This window comes from Vulpes lagopus, chromosome 18 (genome assembly GCF_018345385.1).
Source record: "Vulpes lagopus strain Blue_001 chromosome 18, ASM1834538v1, whole genome shotgun sequence".
Lineage (NCBI taxonomy): Eukaryota > Metazoa > Chordata > Mammalia > Carnivora > Canidae > Vulpes > Vulpes lagopus.
The window spans coordinates 31,285,305-31,304,295 of record NC_054841.1 but is presented as its reverse complement, the minus strand read 5'-3'; the positions used below and the strand labels follow the sequence as shown (position 1 = coordinate 31,304,295).

General features: G+C 42.2%; 2 protein-coding genes across 3 annotated transcripts; both read left to right on the top strand.

Annotated features, from left to right (window-relative positions):
* The first annotated feature begins 636 nt into the window (after positions 1-636).
* Positions 637-7,669, top strand: PCNA (proliferating cell nuclear antigen). Its single transcript, XM_041732910.1, has 6 exons — positions 637-1,042; positions 2,080-2,177; positions 2,341-2,408; positions 3,086-3,280; positions 6,316-6,439; positions 6,523-7,669. Exons 1-6 carry the CDS (start codon positions 822-824, stop codon positions 6,600-6,602), a joined length of 786 nt encoding a protein of 261 aa, XP_041588844.1. The 5' UTR covers positions 637-821; the 3' UTR covers positions 6,603-7,669.
* An 859-nt stretch (positions 7,670-8,528) lies between these two features.
* Positions 8,529-18,083, top strand: TMEM230 (transmembrane protein 230). Of its 2 annotated transcripts, none has more exons than XM_041732912.1 (4): positions 8,529-8,554; positions 10,449-10,569; positions 11,893-12,015; positions 17,046-18,083. In XM_041732912.1, exons 2-4 carry the CDS (start codon positions 10,471-10,473, stop codon positions 17,184-17,186), a joined length of 363 nt encoding a protein of 120 aa, XP_041588846.1. In that variant the 5' UTR covers positions 8,529-8,554; positions 10,449-10,470; the 3' UTR covers positions 17,187-18,083. The 2 variants fall into 2 exon arrangements, with proteins under 2 accessions (XP_041588846.1, XP_041588845.1); XM_041732911.1 differs by having other exon boundaries at positions 8,535-8,619.
* Positions 18,084-18,991: the final 908 nt, after the last annotated feature.

Genomic DNA, 18,991 nt, shown 5'->3' with positions numbered 1-18,991 from the left:
GACCCTGGGGTCATGACCTGAGCCAAAGGCAGAGGCTCAACTGACTGAAACACCCTCGTGCCCCCTGCAAGTTTTTAATATGCAGATTAGAATTTTCACGCAAATAAACTTAGACTTTTAAAACAAGATTGCTGATATCTGTATTTAGGAAAATATTGTAGATTGCAATCTTTCAGTGGTCAGTTTAGCCACGTTTATCAAAACATCACTTCTACGATAGCAAAAATAAAATGCACTTTTAAAACAGCTGTATTCCTCGGGCTGCCAGGCGTCTTCCTCCCGGTGGGTTGGATTTGCCTTTCACTTTCACGGCTAAAGTCTTTCTAGTCCTGAAGCGGGAGGTTGAGGAGGCAGCACAAGACTGTAATTCAAAGAACCCCAACCTGGGTCTGGCCGTCACAAGCCCAGACTTGTTCAGCGCCCGGCGTCGCGAGCCGGAGCAAGAAGGCGGTCCTGCGGGAGGCGGAGGCGCCCCGCTCCCGCCCCGCTCCCGCCCCGCCCCTGCAGCCGACCCTTCAGTGGACGTTCAGGGAGGACGGGCTCGAGCAGAGGCCAAGGACACTATTGGCCCAGGAGTCCGTCCGCCAGGGAGTGGGCGGGGCAACGTGGTGACGCGCCACACGCGGCGCAGAGGCGGAGAGCGCGCGCCAGCAGACGCGGCGCTATTAAACGGTTGCAGGCGGAGCGGGCGGGTTGTGCTCGTCCCGGCTCCCAGGCCCTCGCCGCTGCGTTCGCCAGCTCGCTCGTATCCCGTGACGCCAAGCCGGCCACAACTTCCTCTTCGTCTCCGCCTGCAGCTGTGTCGTTGTGACTCTGCCACCATGTTCGAGGCGCGCCTGGTCCAGGGCTCCATCCTGAAGAAGGTGCTGGAGGCGCTTAAGGATCTCATCAACGAGGCCTGCTGGGACATCAGCTCGAGCGGCGTAAACCTGCAGAGCATGGACTCCTCCCACGTCTCCCTGGTGCAGCTCACTCTGCGCTCCGAGGGCTTCGACACGTACCGCTGCGACCGCAACTTGGCCATGGGTGTGAACCTCACCAGGTGAGCCCCTGGGGTCGCCAAGGGCCGGCCTCTCTTGCACCCCCACCTCCGGCTCTTGGCGGGAGCGCCTGCGAGCTGGGTTCTCATTGGCTGGCGTGGGCGACCCGCGCCTTCTCATTGGTCTGCGGCGCCCAGGGGCGGGATCTAGCGGAGCGCGCGGTTCCGAAAGCCCGCGCTGGCAGCCGCGCGAACCGGCGTTTTCCGCGCCAAAGTCACAAAGCGGGTGGTGGCGGGAAAATGACGGGCTTCTTCGTGCTGCCGGGAAAAGACTTACACAGCACCTTGGCCACTAAGTGCCGGCGGCCTTGGATGAGAACCCTTTGGCTTGACTGCCTTTAACCGCTTTATAATGTGCCCGAGTTATGTCACCCTACCTAGGGACCATCGGTTGATTCTGGTCCTTTATTATTAGGAAGTCGCAGTGAGCACCCTAAGTTCCTGGACTTAAAATTTCTCCAGGGCAGTGGCTTTCAGCTCTTTGATCATTACATGAACATGTTTAAAGATTTTATTCGTGAGAAACGCAGGCAGAGGGAGAAGCAGGCTCCCTCAGGCTCCACATAGGGAGCTCTATGTGGGACTCCATCCCAGGACCCCGGGATCACGACGTGAGCCAAAGGCAGGCGCTCAACCACCGAGCCACCCCGCCTTCCGAAAACATGTTCAAATATGAGGCTTATGAGAAATACTTGACCTCGACTACATGCAGTGTGTATTAATAAGTATCTTAGCTCATTTTTCTTGACCGTCAGGACCCAATAATTTGCTTCGCGCACCAAAGGGATTTGCAATTTGCAGTGCGTGAAATGCTGCTCTTTTGTTTATATCTGGAAGTGAAATTGCTCATGGTAGGCTGTGTGCCTGTTTAAGAATAAATACTGCCAAATTGCGTTACAAAATGGCCGGATTAGTTTACCTCACCAATTCCTCAGACGACCTTGGTAAAGATGGTAACTCCTTGTTTTAATTGGGTCAGAAATCTTAACGATTCTGAGAACGTTGTGGCAATTTTAAATCCTGTGTCTTCCGTGTTCTAGCATGTCCAAAATACTAAAATGTGCTGGCAATGAAGACATCATTACACTAAGGGCTGAAGATAATGCGGACACCTTGGCACTAGTATTTGAAGCTCCAAGTAGGTGATACTCTTCTACTAAATTAGAGGAAACTTAAATGCAGTGTAAAATATTTCTCTTAGTTGTGAAAAACTTAAGAAAATGTTCCTAATGATTGTAAAACTTATTAATGGCATAGTTATAAACTTATGTGCTTTTCTTCAATCTGCTTTCTTTTGGTAGATCAAGAAAAAGTTTCAGACTATGAAATGAAGTTAATGGATTTAGATGTTGAACAACTTGGAATTCCAGTGAGTATTAAGAGTAGACTTTAAAGCAGTGTTAGGGGATCCCTGGGTGGCTCAGCGGTTTGGTACCTGCCTTCCGCCAGGGGCGTAATCCTGAAGTCCCAGGACTGAGGCTCCCTGCATGGAGCTTGCTTCTCCCTCTGCCTGTGTCTCTGCCTCTCTCTGTGTCTCTGTGTCTTTCATGAATAAATAAATAAAATCTTTAAAATAAAAATAAAGCTGTGTTAGCAGAAATTCATTCAGGTGAGGTTGAGGTTTATCAACATAAGAAATGTTGAGATGTTTAAAATCCTTACTATCTCTTGTTTTGTTTTGGTAGGCAGTTGGGCCTGCTTGCACATGCATCATCATTTGTAGGCCATACCCTAATGTCCTCTTGATTTAGGCCTGGAGGGTGATTAGGGGGAGGCTCTTTTCCCCTGGATAGTGCATTTATCATTAAAGATTTAAACTTTAATTTTAGTTTTCTTAGTATGATTATTCTTATGACATACTTGTTTTATACCTGCATTTATTTTTTGAGTTAGAGAGTATGTTATGGAAATACACAATGAGTGATATTTTAAAGTAATCAGAAAACCTTAAATTCTGAATTCTTGTCTAAATGCTGAGGCTTCAGAAAAATGAGAATGCCAAATTTAGTTTTCCAGCAAGTGAACTCTAATTTTTCATTTTAACAGGAACAAGAATATAGCTGTGTGGTAAAGATGCCTTCTGGTGAATTTGCACGTATATGCCGAGATCTGAGTCATATCGGAGATGCTGTTGTAATTTCCTGCGCAAAAGATGGAGTGAAATTTTCTGCAAGTGGAGAACTAGGAAATGGAAATATCAAGTTGTCACAAACAAGTAATGTCGATAAGGAGGAGGAAGCTGTAAGTAGTGTCTTAAAAGTAAACAAAATACTTTGAAGAGAATTCTGACCTTGTTTAACATTAGGTTGTTCCTTAGTTTTTTCGGGCTGCTACAGCAAAATACCATAGACACTGACTTAGAAACAACTGAAGTTTATTTCTCACAGTTGTGGAGGCTGGGAAACTGGCAGAGTCAGTGTCTATGAAGACCTGCTTTTTGGTTCACAGACAGTGGGCTTCTCAACTGGTAGAGTCAAAGAAGCTCTCTAGGGTCTCTTTTAGAAGGGTATAGCATTTAGCAACCCCCCAAGCCCTACCTCCCAAGTACCATCACATGAAGATTTGGTTTTAACATGAGTTTTTGTGGAAGCAAACATTCAGTCTATAGCAAGATAATTGCAACTCAACAGACGGATCTAGTTGGAGGTAAAAACCTACCGTTTAGGAGCTCTTAGATAAATTTTTTTTTTTTTAATTTATTTATGATAGTCACACAGAGAGAGAGAGAGAGAGAGAGGCAGAGACACAGGCAGAGGGAGAAGCAGGCTCCATGCACCGGAAGCCCGACGTGGGATTCGATCCCGGATCTCCAGGATCGCGCCCTGGGCCAAAGGCAGGCGCCAAACCACTGCGCCACCCAGGGATCCCGATAAATCTTTATATTAGCTTTCTACACTGTATGCCCAGTAGGGGGCAATTAAGGTTTTCCAATATAATCAAGTACTTTATTAATTTAATTTATTTTTTAAGATTTTATTTATTCATGAGAGACACAGAGACATAGGCAGAGGGAGAAGCAGCCTCCCTGCAAGGAGCCCAATGTGGGACTCAATCCCAGGACCCCAGGATCATACCCAGAGCCAAAAGTAGATGTTCAACCGCTGAGCCACCCACGTGTTCCTCAAGTGCTCTTTTTAGATCCTCGTTTATAAGCTAATATTTTGTAATTGCATTTTTTAAAAGGTTTGTAGCCTTTGAACCAACATCAGCTAATTCTGGGACACATGGATGGCTCAATAGTTGAGTGTCTGCCTTTGGCTCAGGGTGTGATCCCAAAGTCCCAGATTGAGTCCCACATAGGGCTCCCTGTATGGAGCCTGCCTCTCGTGTCTGTCATGAATAAATAAAAATGTTTTAAAAATCAGCTAATTTTGTAAATGAAAGTGAATTGACGGTTTTAACCTCACAGGTTTATTAGGATTAAATATGGTAACATATTCAAAGCGCCTAACATAGTGTCTGGCATTTTAAGTTTACGGTAACTATGTTAGATATTCTTGTCCCTTGCGTAAGTAGTCAACCCTCAGGTTAAATGAAGACTTTAAAATATTAGTAGCAAAAGTCCAGAGGCTAATTCTGCATTATCTGTCTCCTAAATCACATTGTAATTCACCTGCCAACCCAGGTTTTTTGTTTTAATTAAATTAATTCTTTTATAAATAGTCTTATATCTGAAGGATAAGCATTTAATGACATTCATTATTTGATATTAAGAAATTTAGCAAAAATATAAAATAAAAAAATTTAGCAGTGTTTCCTATTTTCTTGGTTATTTCAGAAATTTGAATCAAGATTTTAATAGGCACCATACATTGTAGTTTGTTGATAGGCCCTCAGATTTCTTTATTTTTTTAATTTTTTTTTCTAAGATTTTATTTATTCACAAGAGACACACAGAGGCAGAGACACAGGCAGAGGGAGAAGCAGGCTCCATGCAGGGAGCCTGATATGGGACTCAAACCTGCGTCTCCAGGATCACGACCTGGGCTGAAGCTAAACCACTGAGCCACCCAGGCTGCCCTCTTTTCTTTTTTAATTTATTTCATTTTTATTTTTTAAGATTTGGGCAGCCCTGGTGGCGCAGCGGTTTAGCGCTGCCTGCAGCCCGGGGTGTGATCCTAGAGACCCGGGATCAAGTTCCACATCAGGCTTCCTGCATGGAGCCTGCTTCTCCCTCTGCCTGTGTCTCTGCCTCTCTCTCTCTCTCTCTCTCTCTCTCTCTCTCAATAAATAAATATAAATAAATAAATCTATCTTTAAAAAGAAAAAAGATTTTGCTTATTCATGAGAGACACAGAGAGAGCGGTAGAGACATAGGCAGAGGGAGGAGCAGGCTCCATGCAGGGAACCCGATGCAGGACTCGATCCTTGCTTGGACTGTGGGATTCACGCCCTGAGCCAAAAGCAGACCCTCAACCTCTGAGCCACCCAGGCATCCCTCAGATTTCTTTTAGTTCATTGGTTCTCCATTCAATTCTGCCCCCCTCCCCCATTACAATTTGTTGAAGCAAGTCCTTTGTCACTGAGTTTTCCCAAAGTCTGGATTTTGCCCATTGTATCCCTCTGTCAATTAATATGTTTATCTAACCTGTATTTCCTATAAACTGGTAGCCACAGCTCCGGAGGCTTGATGATATTCAGTGTTTTCTTTGTTTTGGGAATGAGAGCAAGAATACTCTACAGATGGTGGTGTGTGTACCTCTAGTAGGTGTGAGGTGTGTACATGTATTTTCTTAGCCATAATAATCATTTAGAATCATTAGGTCATTAGGGTTATAATAATATATTTCATTCCTTCATTTATTAGCTGATTTAATTATTAAAAGTATTCCCATAAAGAGCTTTCTCTTATCACGTAATTTGTTTACCTGAGCAATATATAGTACAAATGGGAAAGACTAAATGCCTGAGTCTTTTGCTTTATTTACCATTCCTCAAAATTGGCTACTTTGAAGAATGATATGAAACTAATAAATGTTTTTTTTGTTTGTTTGTTTGGTTTTTAAATGTATATTCTAGGGGTTCCTGGGTGGCTCAGTCGGTTGAGCTCCCAACTCCTGGTTTTGGCTCAGATCATGATCTCCCTGCTTGGGCTCTTTACTTAGCTGGGAGTGTGTTTGAATATTAACACCTTCCACTTGCTCACTCTTGCATGCATGCGCTCTCTCTCTCTCTTTTGCTCTCTAATCTTTAAAAATAAATGTACATTCCAAACTAATGAGTTGTAACTTTCTTGATGTTTTTCAATATGATTAATCTTTTGTTTTCTCTTTCAGGTTACCATAGAGATGAATGAGCCAGTTCAGCTAACTTTTGCACTGAGATACTTGAACTTCTTTACAAAAGCCACTCCGCTGTCTCCTACAGTAACACTCAGTATGTCTGCAGATGTACCCCTTGGTAAGATAATTTGTTGAATCTTGTTTTGTAGATTGCATATGTGTTACTTCTCAATAATTAATTATGTTCCTGTCTTCTTTCAGTTGTAGAGTATAAAATTGCTGATATGGGACATTTAAAGTACTACTTGGCTCCCAAGATTGAGGATGAAGAAGGATCTTAGATATTTTTCTTAAAATCCAAGAAAATAAAATTAAGCTCTTTAAGAACTGCTTCTGAGATGCCAACATGTACTTATGTTTCTTCTGTCATCAAATTTGTACCTCTGAGTACATATGTAGATATTTTCTGTAAATAACCTATTTTTTCTTCATCCTTTACAATTTGTTTAAAGAATAAAGTCAAATCTGGACTTGTTAACCTAGAAATATTTCTGCCTTACCTAAAAAGTTCTCGTGATTTTCATAACAAAAGGGTTTTGACTCTAAATGCAGTTTAAATAATTTTTTTCAATTTAAATAAAAGTTATTTGAATTCCAAATATCAGAAGACCGTGCCTTCATTTGGACTGTTGGAAGTATCCTAGGGAATTCAGTTCAAGCTACCATTTCATGTAAATGAAGTATTCCAAATACAGTAGGTGACAAGATATTTTTGGGGATTCACTTGTCAAACTTATTTTGGTATTCTAACTTGAGTTCAAGAAATGAACAGGAGAGTAGACCAAACCCTATATATTTTTTTAGCGAAAACTAACACTTTTTTCAGAAGCTTTTTGTATCCAAAGCTGTGGGCTTTAGAAGACTAGCATTGCTATAGGCCAGTGTTTCTTTAGCCTAGGGAGCCTTTTAAAAGAATCTTGAAAGATTTAGTAGATTTGATAGGGCCCAAGCAATATGTTTGTGCAAAAATAATTTTTGTAGTATAAATAGCCTTTTTTGGGACTAGTAGTTGTGAAACAGACTGTTGAAGTGTTACTAATTGTGTCACAAACTGGCATAGTACACGTTGAGAATTGCTTCATTAAAGTCCTTTATCCCAGTGTATTTTGTGCTGGTGGTTTAAATGACAGGTTTCTTTGTTGTAATACCTGGACGGAGTTCTAGTTACTGGACCTTCTGTGTGCCTGGGGTGGGGAAGGACTTTGGCTGCCGAGGGGCCTGACGGGTTTTGGGAATGATGTAACTTATATGACTGGTGATGGTTCCAAGACTGTATGCACTTCTCAAACTCATCCAATTGTACTTTATTGTATGTAAATTATACTTTAATAAATCTGACATTTACAAAGCTTCATGTGCTGCAAAATGTCCCTTGTGGGCGGGCCTCTTATCTGGGTAAGGATCGACATCCTGATCGAGAGGAGAGGGAAACCACTAGAATGTGGGGCCACGACAGTAGTGGTGGGGTACTGACCAGCGGAGACCACCGGCACGGCGAGGAAGGCCTACAGCCCGGGCAGTGAATAGGCGGCTTGGCATTCCCGTGGTTGCTGCACTGTCGGGGTTTCCGTCTCCCAGGGGTGCCGCTTGAGCTCCCAACACTGCGCGAGGGATCAGAGAAAGAAACGGGGCAGCCGGTCACCTCAGACACCCAGCGGAAGGGGCCGGCAGCAAGCCCGGGCCGCAGCCCCAGCCGCAGCGACTCCCGAGACCTCACAGGGCGAGACTCCACCGGCGCCCCCCTCCCCCGCCGCAGCTCCCAGAGCCTCCCGCAGCATGCTCCCCCTAGCGCAGGGCCAAAGCCGGACCTTCCAGAGAGCGGAAGGAGGGGGGCGTCGCTCCCGGTGACGCCGCTTCCGGCGCGCTGCCTTTCGGCGCATCACTTCCGGCGTCGAGCTCGGGTGGGGCGGGGTGACAGTTAGGCGAGGCGTGCCATGAGGCCTCAGGCGCCTCCGCTGCCAACCGTGAGTGAGCCGTCGGCGCGCGGGCGGCCTGGCGCGGCGCTCCGGTAAGGCGTGCGTGCGGCGGGGCGGGAGCAGAAGCGCCCCCCTCAGGCGCCGGCGGGGCCGAGACTGCGCTGCCCGTCGAAATCTAGCTCCGCGTCCTGGATGTGGAGCGTTCGCCAGGCCGGCCGATGCTGGCCTCTTCCCAGAAGCCGGTTTTGTTTGTTTTCCGCCTAAATTCGTGTCGGTTTTTCCTGTCTTCCTGGCTAGGTCGGGAGACGGGCAGGAAGGTAGTGTGTGTGTGGAGGCACCTAATGCCAGGCTCTGCGCTGACTGCTTCACTGATGCTTTCAAGGTCTTGCAACATTGGCGTGGGCAGGGAGTTTGCAGGTTGTGGTGCAACCGGTAAAAAAAAAAAAAAAAAAAAAAAAAAAAGCCTTTTGGGAACTTGGGCTGCTACTTTGAAAACCTCGATTTACGTTTTTCCTTTCTCTTGCAGAATTCTTACTCTTTGACACCAGTAAGCTTTCGTCTCCCTTGTTCCTTATTACACCCAGCGCCTTTTTATGTTTTGATGCAGGTGTAGGAATAGGTAATGGCAAAGTACGGAAACTTTTTTTGAAAAGAATACAAATCTGAAGTGATTAAATTCCCTCAAACTCCCACATACCGGTAATTTGGACTTTATAGAGTTAAATTTAGATTATCATGAAACCGAGATCGCAACACTTAAAAATCTAGTATTAGATGCAGTTTGAGCTAACTTTAGAAAAGCATATAAATTAGCATACTTGATTGAGTACTTGATTTCTGCACTGGTATATAATTGCTAAAAAGGGACATTTGCATTTAGCACCAATTCCATCATAATGCTAGTTATTTGAGGTTGACTACGGGCCACTGGAAACAGCTCATTAATATTATAGATAAAATATATAGAAAGCACTTAGAATAATAGTACCTGGTAGGTACCAACACTGGGTAATTATTAACTGACATTGTTCTAATGATGATGGTTGTTTCCAAAGTGTCATACCAGAGGAAGGCAAAGTCTTTATAGTTTCTGGTTAGTTTGTTTTTTTAATGTTGCACTTATTGTAAAATACATAATTTTCTCTTTTTACAGATACACTTCACCTTTTTTTTATATATATTTTTTATTTATTTATTGAGACAGAGAGAGAGAGAGAGAGAGGCAGAGACACAGGCAGAGGGAGAAGCAGGCTCCATGCAGAGAGCCTGATGTGGGACTCAATCCCAGGTCTCCAGGATCCCGCCCCGGGCTGCATGCGGCACCGCTGCACCACCGGGGCTGCCCCTACACTTCACCTTTAGAAATAGCTTCACAATCAAAATAGATTTACTTTTTAATCATGATTTTGTGATTTAATGGAGGAAAAGTGCACAAATTACAAATGTTTTCTGATTTAAATGTCACTGCTTTTTAATCTTCCCTACTATCTCTTAAACTGGTGACAAAATAACTGTGATTTAATTACTGAAGTTGGCTTTGACTATTTTGAACAAAAGACAGGTTTTATTCCTTTCTTTTTTTCTTTTAAGGAAACCATAGAAGTAATATGGAAAATGAAATCACTACTTTCAGTGCTTGGGGTGGGGCAGAGAGGCAGGCAGATTGGCACTGGTACCGTGCTGACTGATAACCAGTACTGATAGTGCTGACAGCCAAATTTACAGGAAGCTCTACAGATTTTTTGCATTAAAAGAATGATGCCATTAGAGGGAATCAACAAAATGCTGATGTGAGTGTATTCCGTATCCCACCCAACTTCCTCCCTGGCAAATAAAAGAATCATTTGAGCATATGCTCCTCTTGCCTTTTCCTGAAGCAGGGACTGGGGCCAGGCAGTATTAAAGCAGAATTTAAGTCACCACTCTTCCACCTACTCTGTGTGAGGCTTTGGAAAAATTAAGATGCAAAGGAACATTGGTGACAAGACAAATATGAGGCCTGTTTCTTGGCAAATGTTTTGATTCTCATTCTACGAGGACAAACCAAGGTAGATACATGAGAATGTTTTCACTCTGTCAAAGAAATACCAGATTTCAAGTGCAATGGAACATAAATTGCCAGTTGCTTAGTATGACATCTCAGGCTCAAAACTCCAATATACGTAGCACACTGTTGTCACTTGCAACAATAACAGTTTTCTTTGTCTTTAGGCAATAGCTCTGTCAGTGTGTTATGATGCCGTCTCGTACCAACCTGGCTACTGGAATCCCCAGTAGTAAAGTGAAATACTCAAGGCTCTCCAGCACAGACGATGGCTACATTGACCTTCAGGTAGATGTGGAAGGGAGCTGGTGAGACTGGCTGGCTCTGTTTCTGTTGAGTTAGCAGGAAGACCTTCCAGGCAGAGGTTCTGCTAACTGTCCCTAGGGGTTAGAAGGAACAAGAAGGAAACTAAGCTCTGAGACCCTTTCAACCATAGTTTGCTGAAGGAGGGACCTTGGTAGAGCAGTTTCAAACCGATATAAATACTATTCATTTCTAAGAGTTTTTTAGTTGTAATGCCAAAGCCCAGTAATTACAAATTTTATTTGTTTTTTCTGAAAAATACTCAGATTGTGTTTTGTTAAGTAGAATTTTTTTTTAAGGACTGTGTCATTGGTTCGTTTACACTTTAGTCAAAGCCAGTTCATCTTTTAAGGGAGAAACTAACTGCTAAAGCCAGCAAATTGTGGGAATCTTCCTTCTTTCCTGATGTCATGAGATCCAATTTATTAAAGGTATTCTTTGTGGCAAACAGTAAGTAAAACAGAATATTTGTTAAGTTTGTATCCTACCCTGATCATTAGTTATAAAATTCTTAATGGTGTAGCATCTCCTTTTGCCCACTTCCCCTTAGGATAGTTTAGGTGGACCCAGGGCCAAGGAGGAAAAAGCAGGAACCCGTCCCTTTAAATATAAATAAATCAATTACTTTGTGCTCTTTGGACTCATATTTGAAGGAGAGAGGTTTGGGGTTTTTTTTTGAAAGTACATCTGGGAAGCTTCCAGCCAGTTAGGTCAGATACAGAAATGAGGCAAACCTTAGAAAGCTTGTCTCTGAATCTTAACTTTGAATCAAACTTATTAACAAGTCGGGTTACTTGATCCAGGGGGTGGGCAACTAATGCTTTAGAAAAAGCTATCTCTAAGACCTTTGACTATGTGCTGGCTTAACTTTGAATGCCAAAAATCACATATTTTCTTCTCCAGAGCATGATGTTCATTCTTGAATTCCTGTAGATTAGTACAACCTTCCATGTGCCAGACACTTAATAAACACATGTCTAATCAATGAATGACCATAAAGTGTCTTTTATTTTTGTAAAAAAAAAAAAAAAATGTTTTCTTATGGTACAATGAATGGTATGGAATGAGATTAGAAGTAGAAAGAGTAACATTCTGCTGGGACTCCTCTGGTGACTGTTAGAGCAATAACTGGAGCTTCACCTCCGGCTTGTCCCTTTCCTTTCTCTCCCAGAGCTATCGTGGGTAAGTAGGACTTCCTTCAAGACACACAAAGCATCTAGGTTGGTTCTTATTATCGTCCTTGTTTTAAAGTGTCTGAGTCCTGGTATTTTCATAATGCTCTGCCTTTTTTGTTTGTTTCTCCTCCAGTTTAAGAAGAGCCCTCCTAAGATCCCATATAAGGCCATTGCGCTTGCTACAGTGCTGTTTTTGATTGGTGCCTTTCTCATAATCATAGGCTCCCTCCTTCTGGCTGGCTATATCAGCAAAGGGGTAAGCTGAAGGGTTTGTGGGAATGTGCCATGAGATCTTTAAAGTGTGAGTCTGGGCTGTATTGTTTTATATTCATGTCTAGTATGATTCCTGTACACTCTAGCAGAAAGAAGAAAAGAGTTTTCTTTTAGATTTTGTTCTCAGATGACAAAATACGTTTTGTTACGTTTTGTACAAAATACGTTTCCTCTTTTGAGTAACAGCATGCTTGTCCCACAGTTTCTAGGTGGGTGGGGACAGGTAGGTACATTTTCCCTCCAAGATGTAGAGCAACCTTCCCAGTCATGGTTTGAAACAGCAAAGCCAAGCCTAAGATTGAGGATTCCTGATTGGTAATGGCTGTAACTGGAGTAGAATGTGTTACTGTAATTTCACAGTGCACAGACATACTATTCCAGGTTTGGGGAGAAGCAGTGAGCTTTGTATAGGTCTGGAACCACCGACTAAGCCAGGACTTGTGACTCATGAGTCTGATCCTTCTTACATTAGGTTTGGTTGGAATTCTTGTTGAGCTTCAAAGTGTTATCTTCAAAACCTGAAGTGGTATTTGGTGGTTCTTTTTCTCAGGCTATATATATACAGTAATAAACAGCATCCATCTTGATCTGAACTAATAATGATGATCTTACGTCATGTGTGTTCTTCAACACACACCAGGCCAGGGGATGATGGTCATATTGTTCTACACAGAGAACACAGCCACGACCTGAAAAACTGTGGACATGACAGAAATTGGGAATAGTAGCACTGTTGTAATAAAATGGCTGTATATGGCTTTTAAGAAGTAATCTGATTTGCCTTTGGTCCCTATCTATTTAAAAGTATTATATGGTCACCAGATGTTTACTTGGTATAGTCTGTGTTTGAACACCTAACTTCAGGACTGTGCCTTTGGTTAACCTTAATTGAAGCATGCAGTATCAATCCCAGAGGACTCTAAATTATATACTAAAAATTGAGAGTAGAGGTGAGATCCACATGCAGCAAATACCATTTTACTTTGTGTGGTTTATAAAACATTACTTTTTTTTTTTAAGATTTTATTTATTTATTCATGAGAGACGGACAGAGGCAGAGACATAGGCAGAGGGAGAAGCAGGCTCCATGCACCGGGAGTTCGACGTGGGATTCAATCCCGGGTCTCCAGGATCACGCCCTGGGCCAAAGGCAGGCGCCAAACCGCTGTGCCACCCAGGGATCCCCTAAAAGACTACTTTTTAAATAAGGATAAATATGTTAATTTTAAAAATCACTAATAAGTTTTGGGTTTTGTGAAGTTTTTTCACTTTTTATTACAGGTATTTGAAACAAAACAGAAGTAAATGAAATAATATTTTAAACCCCCGTGTGTCTTACCATTCATCATCAACAGCTATAAACATTTTGTTTCGTGTATTCCAACTGTGTTTTCTGTGTATGAAGCCAAATACCAAATTTACATTTTGCTGATGTTCGTTATTTTATTTTTTGAGAGAGAGTGGTGGGATGGAGGACAGAGGGAAAAGGAGAGAGAAAGAATCTGGGCAGCCCCGGTCCCACAGCGGTTTAGCGCCGCCTGCAGCCCAGGGTGTGATCCTGGAGACCCGGGATCGAGTCCCACATCAGGCTCCTTGCATGGAGCCTGCTTCTCCCTCTGCCTGTGTCTCTGCCCCTTTCTCTCTCTCTGTGTGTTTCTCATGAATAAATAAATAAATCTTAAAAAAAAAAAAAAACCATTTAAAAAAAAAAGAAAGAATCTTAAGCAGATTCCATGTGGAGTCCAGTCTCACAACCCTGAGCTTGTGACCTGAGCTGAAATGAAGAGTCTGATATTAACTATCTGAGCCACCCAGGTACCTCTGTTTTGCTGGTATTCTTAAGTGTGCATCTTCAGTATGCATCTATAACAGTTTTTACTTAAGTTTAGGGGTGCTGTATTGATATCTTTGATCTTGTTCTTCATTTTTTTTTTTTTTTTTTAGATATAGGAATTTGCTTAGATTCAGGGTTTTTTTAGTTGATACTAAGATAGATTGCTGGGTTTAAGTGTCTTCAGCTTAATTCATTTATTATAAACTTCCCCATCACTGTTTGTTTTTTTTTTAAGATTTTTTATTTATTTACTCATGAGAGACACAGAGAGAGAGAGAGAGAGAGAGAGAGAGGCAGAGACACAGGGAGAGGGAGAAGCGGGCAGGCTCCATGCAGGGAGCCCAACATGGGACTCGATCCCGGGACTCCAGGACCACGCCCTGGGCCGAAGGCAGGCGCTAAACCACTGAGCCACCCAGGGATGCCCCCCATCACTGTTTATACTAATGAATCCACTTCAATCATTTTCTGTAGTCATTAGCTGAAATTCCACTATAAAGCACTTTCTCAAATCTACCATCTGGTTACCACAAAATATAATGTGTATAGTGAAAATAGGAAAAATGTTTACTTCTGTTTCACAACTTGTATAAAAATATATCTAGCAATCTTAAAAGGGGTCAGAGAATGGTGAGTATCATTGTAAACTATTTTTTCTTTCACATATTTGTGTTTCATAGTCTATATTCTTTTTTTTTTTTTTTTTAATTTTATTTATTTATGATAGGCACACAGTGAGAGAGAGAGAAGCAGAGACATAGGTAGAGGGAGAAGCAGGCTCCATGCACCGGGAGCCCGACATGGGATTCGATCCCGGGTCTCCAGGATCGCGCCCCGGGCCAAAGGCAGGCGCCAAACCGCTGCGCCACCCAGGGATCCCAATCTTTTTTTTTTTTTTTTTTAAAGTAGGTTCCACGCCCAGCGTGGAACCCAAAGCAGGACTTATATTCACAATCCTGAGATCAAGACCTGAGCTGAGATGAAGAGTCACATGCTTAACTGACTGAGCCACCCAGGTGCCCCCCGTATTCTTTTTTTTTTTTTTTAATTTTTTTTTTTTTTAAATTTATTTATTTATGATAGTCACAGAGAGAGAGAGAGAGGCAGAGACATAGGCAGAGGGAGAAGCAGGCTCCATGCACCGGGAGCCCGACGTGGGATTCGATCCTGGGTCTCCAGGATCGAGCCCTGGGCCAAAGGCAGGCGCTAAACCGCTGCGCCACCCAGGGATCCCCCGTATTCTTTTTAATACCTAAATTGTTCCATATTTGGTCAGTAGGACCCCTTCGTGTTACTCCTTTGTCTTTTAAATGTGACCCACATAGCCGTTGATAGCTTTCTTGCTTTCTGGCACAGCAAATTATCCCAGGCTTATCTATATATTTCCTGTCTCCCAGCTTGTAAACAGCCATTTCTCTGAAGAGCCCTAGTTTCTTTATAGGAAGTAGATTTAGAGAGATCACAGACTGGGCATTAGTGGTGCTCCTGCTTTGGTTTTCATTGTTTCTAGGCCTTTTCTGTGATGGAATCAGGAAATAGGTATCTTTTAGAAAACAATTTCCAGTGTAAATTTAAGAGTAGAGTTAATTAGAACTTAATTTCTTTTGATTTCTGTTTGTAAGTGAAGCAGCCAAAATTATATTGAGTTAGATAACCTAACAATAAGGATGCCTGGGTGGCTCGGCTCAGTGGTTGAACATCTGCCTTCAGCTCAGGGTGTGGTCCCGGAGACCTGGGATCAGGTCCCACTTCAGGCTCCCCTCGAGGAGGAGCTTGCTTCTCCCTCTGCCTGTATCTCTGTGTCTCTGTGTCTCATGAATAAATAAATCTTTAAAACAAAAACAAAAACAGCGTAAGATGATAACCTAACAATGTACGCTGTATAACTAGCCCTGTTAAAAGGAGATTTTTAGATTGGATTTAAATCTTTAGATGAGGAAAAGCTTAAAACCTGTGATAAAGGGGAGCCTGGGCGGCTCAGTTGGTTAAGCGTCTGCCTTTGGCTTAGGTCATGGTCCCAGGGCCCTGGGATCAAGCCCTCTATCGGGCTCCCTGCTCAGCGGGGAGTCTGCTTCTCCCTCTCCCTCTGCCACTTCCCCTGTTTGTACTCTCTCTGTCAAATAAATAAAATCATTTTTTAAAAATGGGAAAAATCACAAAAGAAAAGAGGATAAGTTTAACTATATAAACATTTAAAATTCTACCTAAAGACAGAGCAATTTTATAAAAGTGGATTCATTTATTTAATACATTTATATGTTGGGCACACCTGGGGATATAGGGATGAACAAAGTCCCTGCCCTCCTGGAACTCCCAAAATAACTGAAGCCCTACTGATAAAATCATTAAACACTATTTCTTCCTTTTTGACCTGTGAATTGTGCTCATGGGAATATACACTAAAGAAATAATCTGAAAGGCCAGGAAAAACAGTGACATTTATTGTGGTATTCTGTACAGTTACAAAAAGTGAGAGACAACCAAAATATCTAACAGTGAGGGAGGGGGGTGTAATTGACCTATGACATGTTAATTTCAATTGTATAACATGATTCAATATATGTATATATTGGGAAATGATCACCAGAATAAGTCCAGTTAACATCTAGCTCTAAAAAAACAAAAACAAAAACATCTAGCTCTACATAGTTACATTGTTTTTTCCCTCTGGTGAGAACTTTTAAGATATACACTCCCAGCAACTTGCTAATACAATACAGTATTATTAGCTATAGTCCCCATGCTATGCATTGCTTCTCCAGAACTTCCTTATTTTGTAACTGGAGGTTTGTACCTTTTGTCTGTCTTGTCTCCTTTGCCTATCTCCCACCCCCAGTGCAGAACTTTTCATAGTATTTTGGCAATTGCTTGTTTTGTAATAAGAGACTAAAACAAGGCACAGGGTATGGTGTGTTCACAACTGGAAACTACAATGGCGAAACAGAAGGAAATAAGCAAAATATGGGTGAAGATGGACAATTGACTTTTTAATTTTTAGTGCTTTTCAGTTTTTCTGCATTTTATAATCAGGGGAAAAAAAGATGTAAACCTGTTCCCTTGGTAGCATACTACCCAAAGGAAATGCTCCAAAGAGTGTAAGACCCTGATGTATGGCTGTGTTTTATTTTACAGTTTATAATTTGTATCTTACTAATGTGTTTGCCTCCTTCTGCCACCAGGGGGCAGACCGAGCCGTTCCTGTCCTGATCATTGGCATTCTGGTGTTCCTGCCAGGATTTTACCACCTGCGCATTGCCTACTATGCTTCCAAAGGCTACCGGGGTTACTCCTACGATGACATTCCAGATTTTGATGACTAGCGCCCACCCTCAACCCTGAGAAGAAGAAACACAGATGGGACTGAGAACAGAAACTGGCTAAGGAATTCTGTAGTTTGCAGATGTTAAACAAAAGAATGGCCAGATTTAAAGGTCCACCCTCATGATGTCAACCGAGCATACAATTACAAATTAACTGGCCCTGGCAAAAGCTGACAACTTTTTCCACACAAATATCTATCTTGGAAGAATAGCAATGTTAATGGTGTGGGAAAGCAGGAGGTTATTATATAGTGGAAGGTGTTACTGCTGCCACCCTTTTTAGAGTTCAGCATTTCTTTTAAATAGTCCTCATTGTCAGTTTGTTTTGGTGGCAAATGGAAGAATTCAATATGTCAAATTTCATATTACTAGTAATTTATTTTGAAAACATCTAAGTATCTTACCCCTACACTCATTCTCTAACTTTGTGTTCCAGTGGAAGACCTTGGCAAAATCAAATGTCAGTGTGGGTGCATCTGTAATATTTTTTACTTGCTTTCTCATTAATAGCCAGGACTTTTTTAAATCTCAGAGCAAGTTTCCAAAAGGTAAACATTTTCTCTGTTCAGGAATCCTTGGTCAGCTTTGATTTGGTCCACCAGTAAGTTGACCAGCATTTAATTTGGGTCATTCTGTTCTTTGTAGATCAAGATGTTCTGTATATCATGCCTTTAAGGACTGGACTTTGGCTGTTTCCTAAGGAAAAAATGTAGATAAATGGTTGTTACTTATAGATTATAAACCTCTTATTAGCACCTTACATTATGATGTCATTCTGCTGAAGATTGCAAGACTCAGCCTGGATCCCTAGGTGGACCAGACTGCCTTAATTTGATTCTGCTTCCTAGCTTGCACAAAGTGACATATTCAAAAGAAATTAAAATGCCAAAATCTAAATCCTAGACTTAAAGTGAATTAATTTTAAGTATATTTCAGAAAACATTTTAATGATTATATGATATCTTTGATCCCAATACTCAGGGCCAACTTCATTTTTAGATAACTGACCATATGGGTCAGACTGCTTTTCAATCCTCCTCTTACTGTGAGCTTATGGACCTAGGTGACTAGAAGCCAGGAAGGGTCATCAACTGAGATTTGGAGGGCTGTAGGTGGAACAGGTTTATTGGGGAAGGTGAGTTCACTTTCAGATATGTTAAATTGTAGATCTGTACTTTACATCCACATGGGACTGTTGAGTAGGCAGTTGCAAAGCATGGATCTAAAGTTCAGGAGGGAGTCTAGGCCCGAGATAGAAATTAGGGAGTCATTGTTGGGACACTAACTAAAAACTGGATGATACCACTCACAGAGTGAGTGCATATGGGAAAAAATTAGGACTCAGGAAATGAGGGACAGAGAGGGCTGACCTGAAGCAACCTCCAAAGTTAAGTTCATTTGGTAATGGGAGAGCAGGCTGGGGAGCCCAGTACTCTTACTGAAGTTCCTATGTAAAAGAGATCTGTAAAGCATTATCCTTGGAACTGTTTTTATTTTTATTTATTTATTTAATATTTTATTTATTCATGAGAGAGACAGAGAGAGGCAGAGACGTAGGCAGAGGGAGAAGCAGGATCCATGCAGGGAACCCGATGTGGGACTCCATCCTGGGACCCCAGGATAATGCCCTGGCCTGAAGGCAGGTGCTAAACCACTGAGCCACTCAGGGATCCCCTGGGAACTGTTTTTAAAGTAAAACTCAGACCAGAAGGCTTTAACCAAACCAAATTTTTTGTTTTTGTTTGTTTTTAAGGTTTTATTTGAGAGAGAGAGAGCGAACAAGCTAGGGGGCAGGGAGCAGAGGA

What these genes read in the sequence shown, in the direction of transcription:
- PCNA (XM_041732910.1), top strand. Translation starts at nt 822, where the DNA reads ATGTTCGAGGCGCGCCTGGTCCAGGGCTCCATCCTGAAGAAGGTGCTG. An exon ending in TCGATAAGGAGGAGGAAGCT is followed by an intron (nt 3,281 to 6,315) that starts GTAAGTAGTGTC and finishes TTTCTCTTTCAG; the next exon opens with GTTACCATAGAGATGAATGA. An exon ending in GTCTGCAGATGTACCCCTTG is followed by an intron (nt 6,440 to 6,522) that starts GTAAGATAATTT and finishes GTCTTCTTTCAG; the next exon opens with TTGTAGAGTATAAAATTGCT.
- TMEM230 (XM_041732912.1), top strand. Translation starts at nt 10,471, where the DNA reads ATGATGCCGTCTCGTACCAACCTGGCTACTGGAATCCCCAGTAGTAAA. An exon ending in ATGGCTACATTGACCTTCAG is followed by an intron (nt 10,570 to 11,892) that starts GTAGATGTGGAA and finishes TTTCTCCTCCAG; the next exon opens with TTTAAGAAGAGCCCTCCTAA. An exon ending in CTGGCTATATCAGCAAAGGG is followed by an intron (nt 12,016 to 17,045) that starts GTAAGCTGAAGG and finishes TTCTGCCACCAG; the next exon opens with GGGGCAGACCGAGCCGTTCC.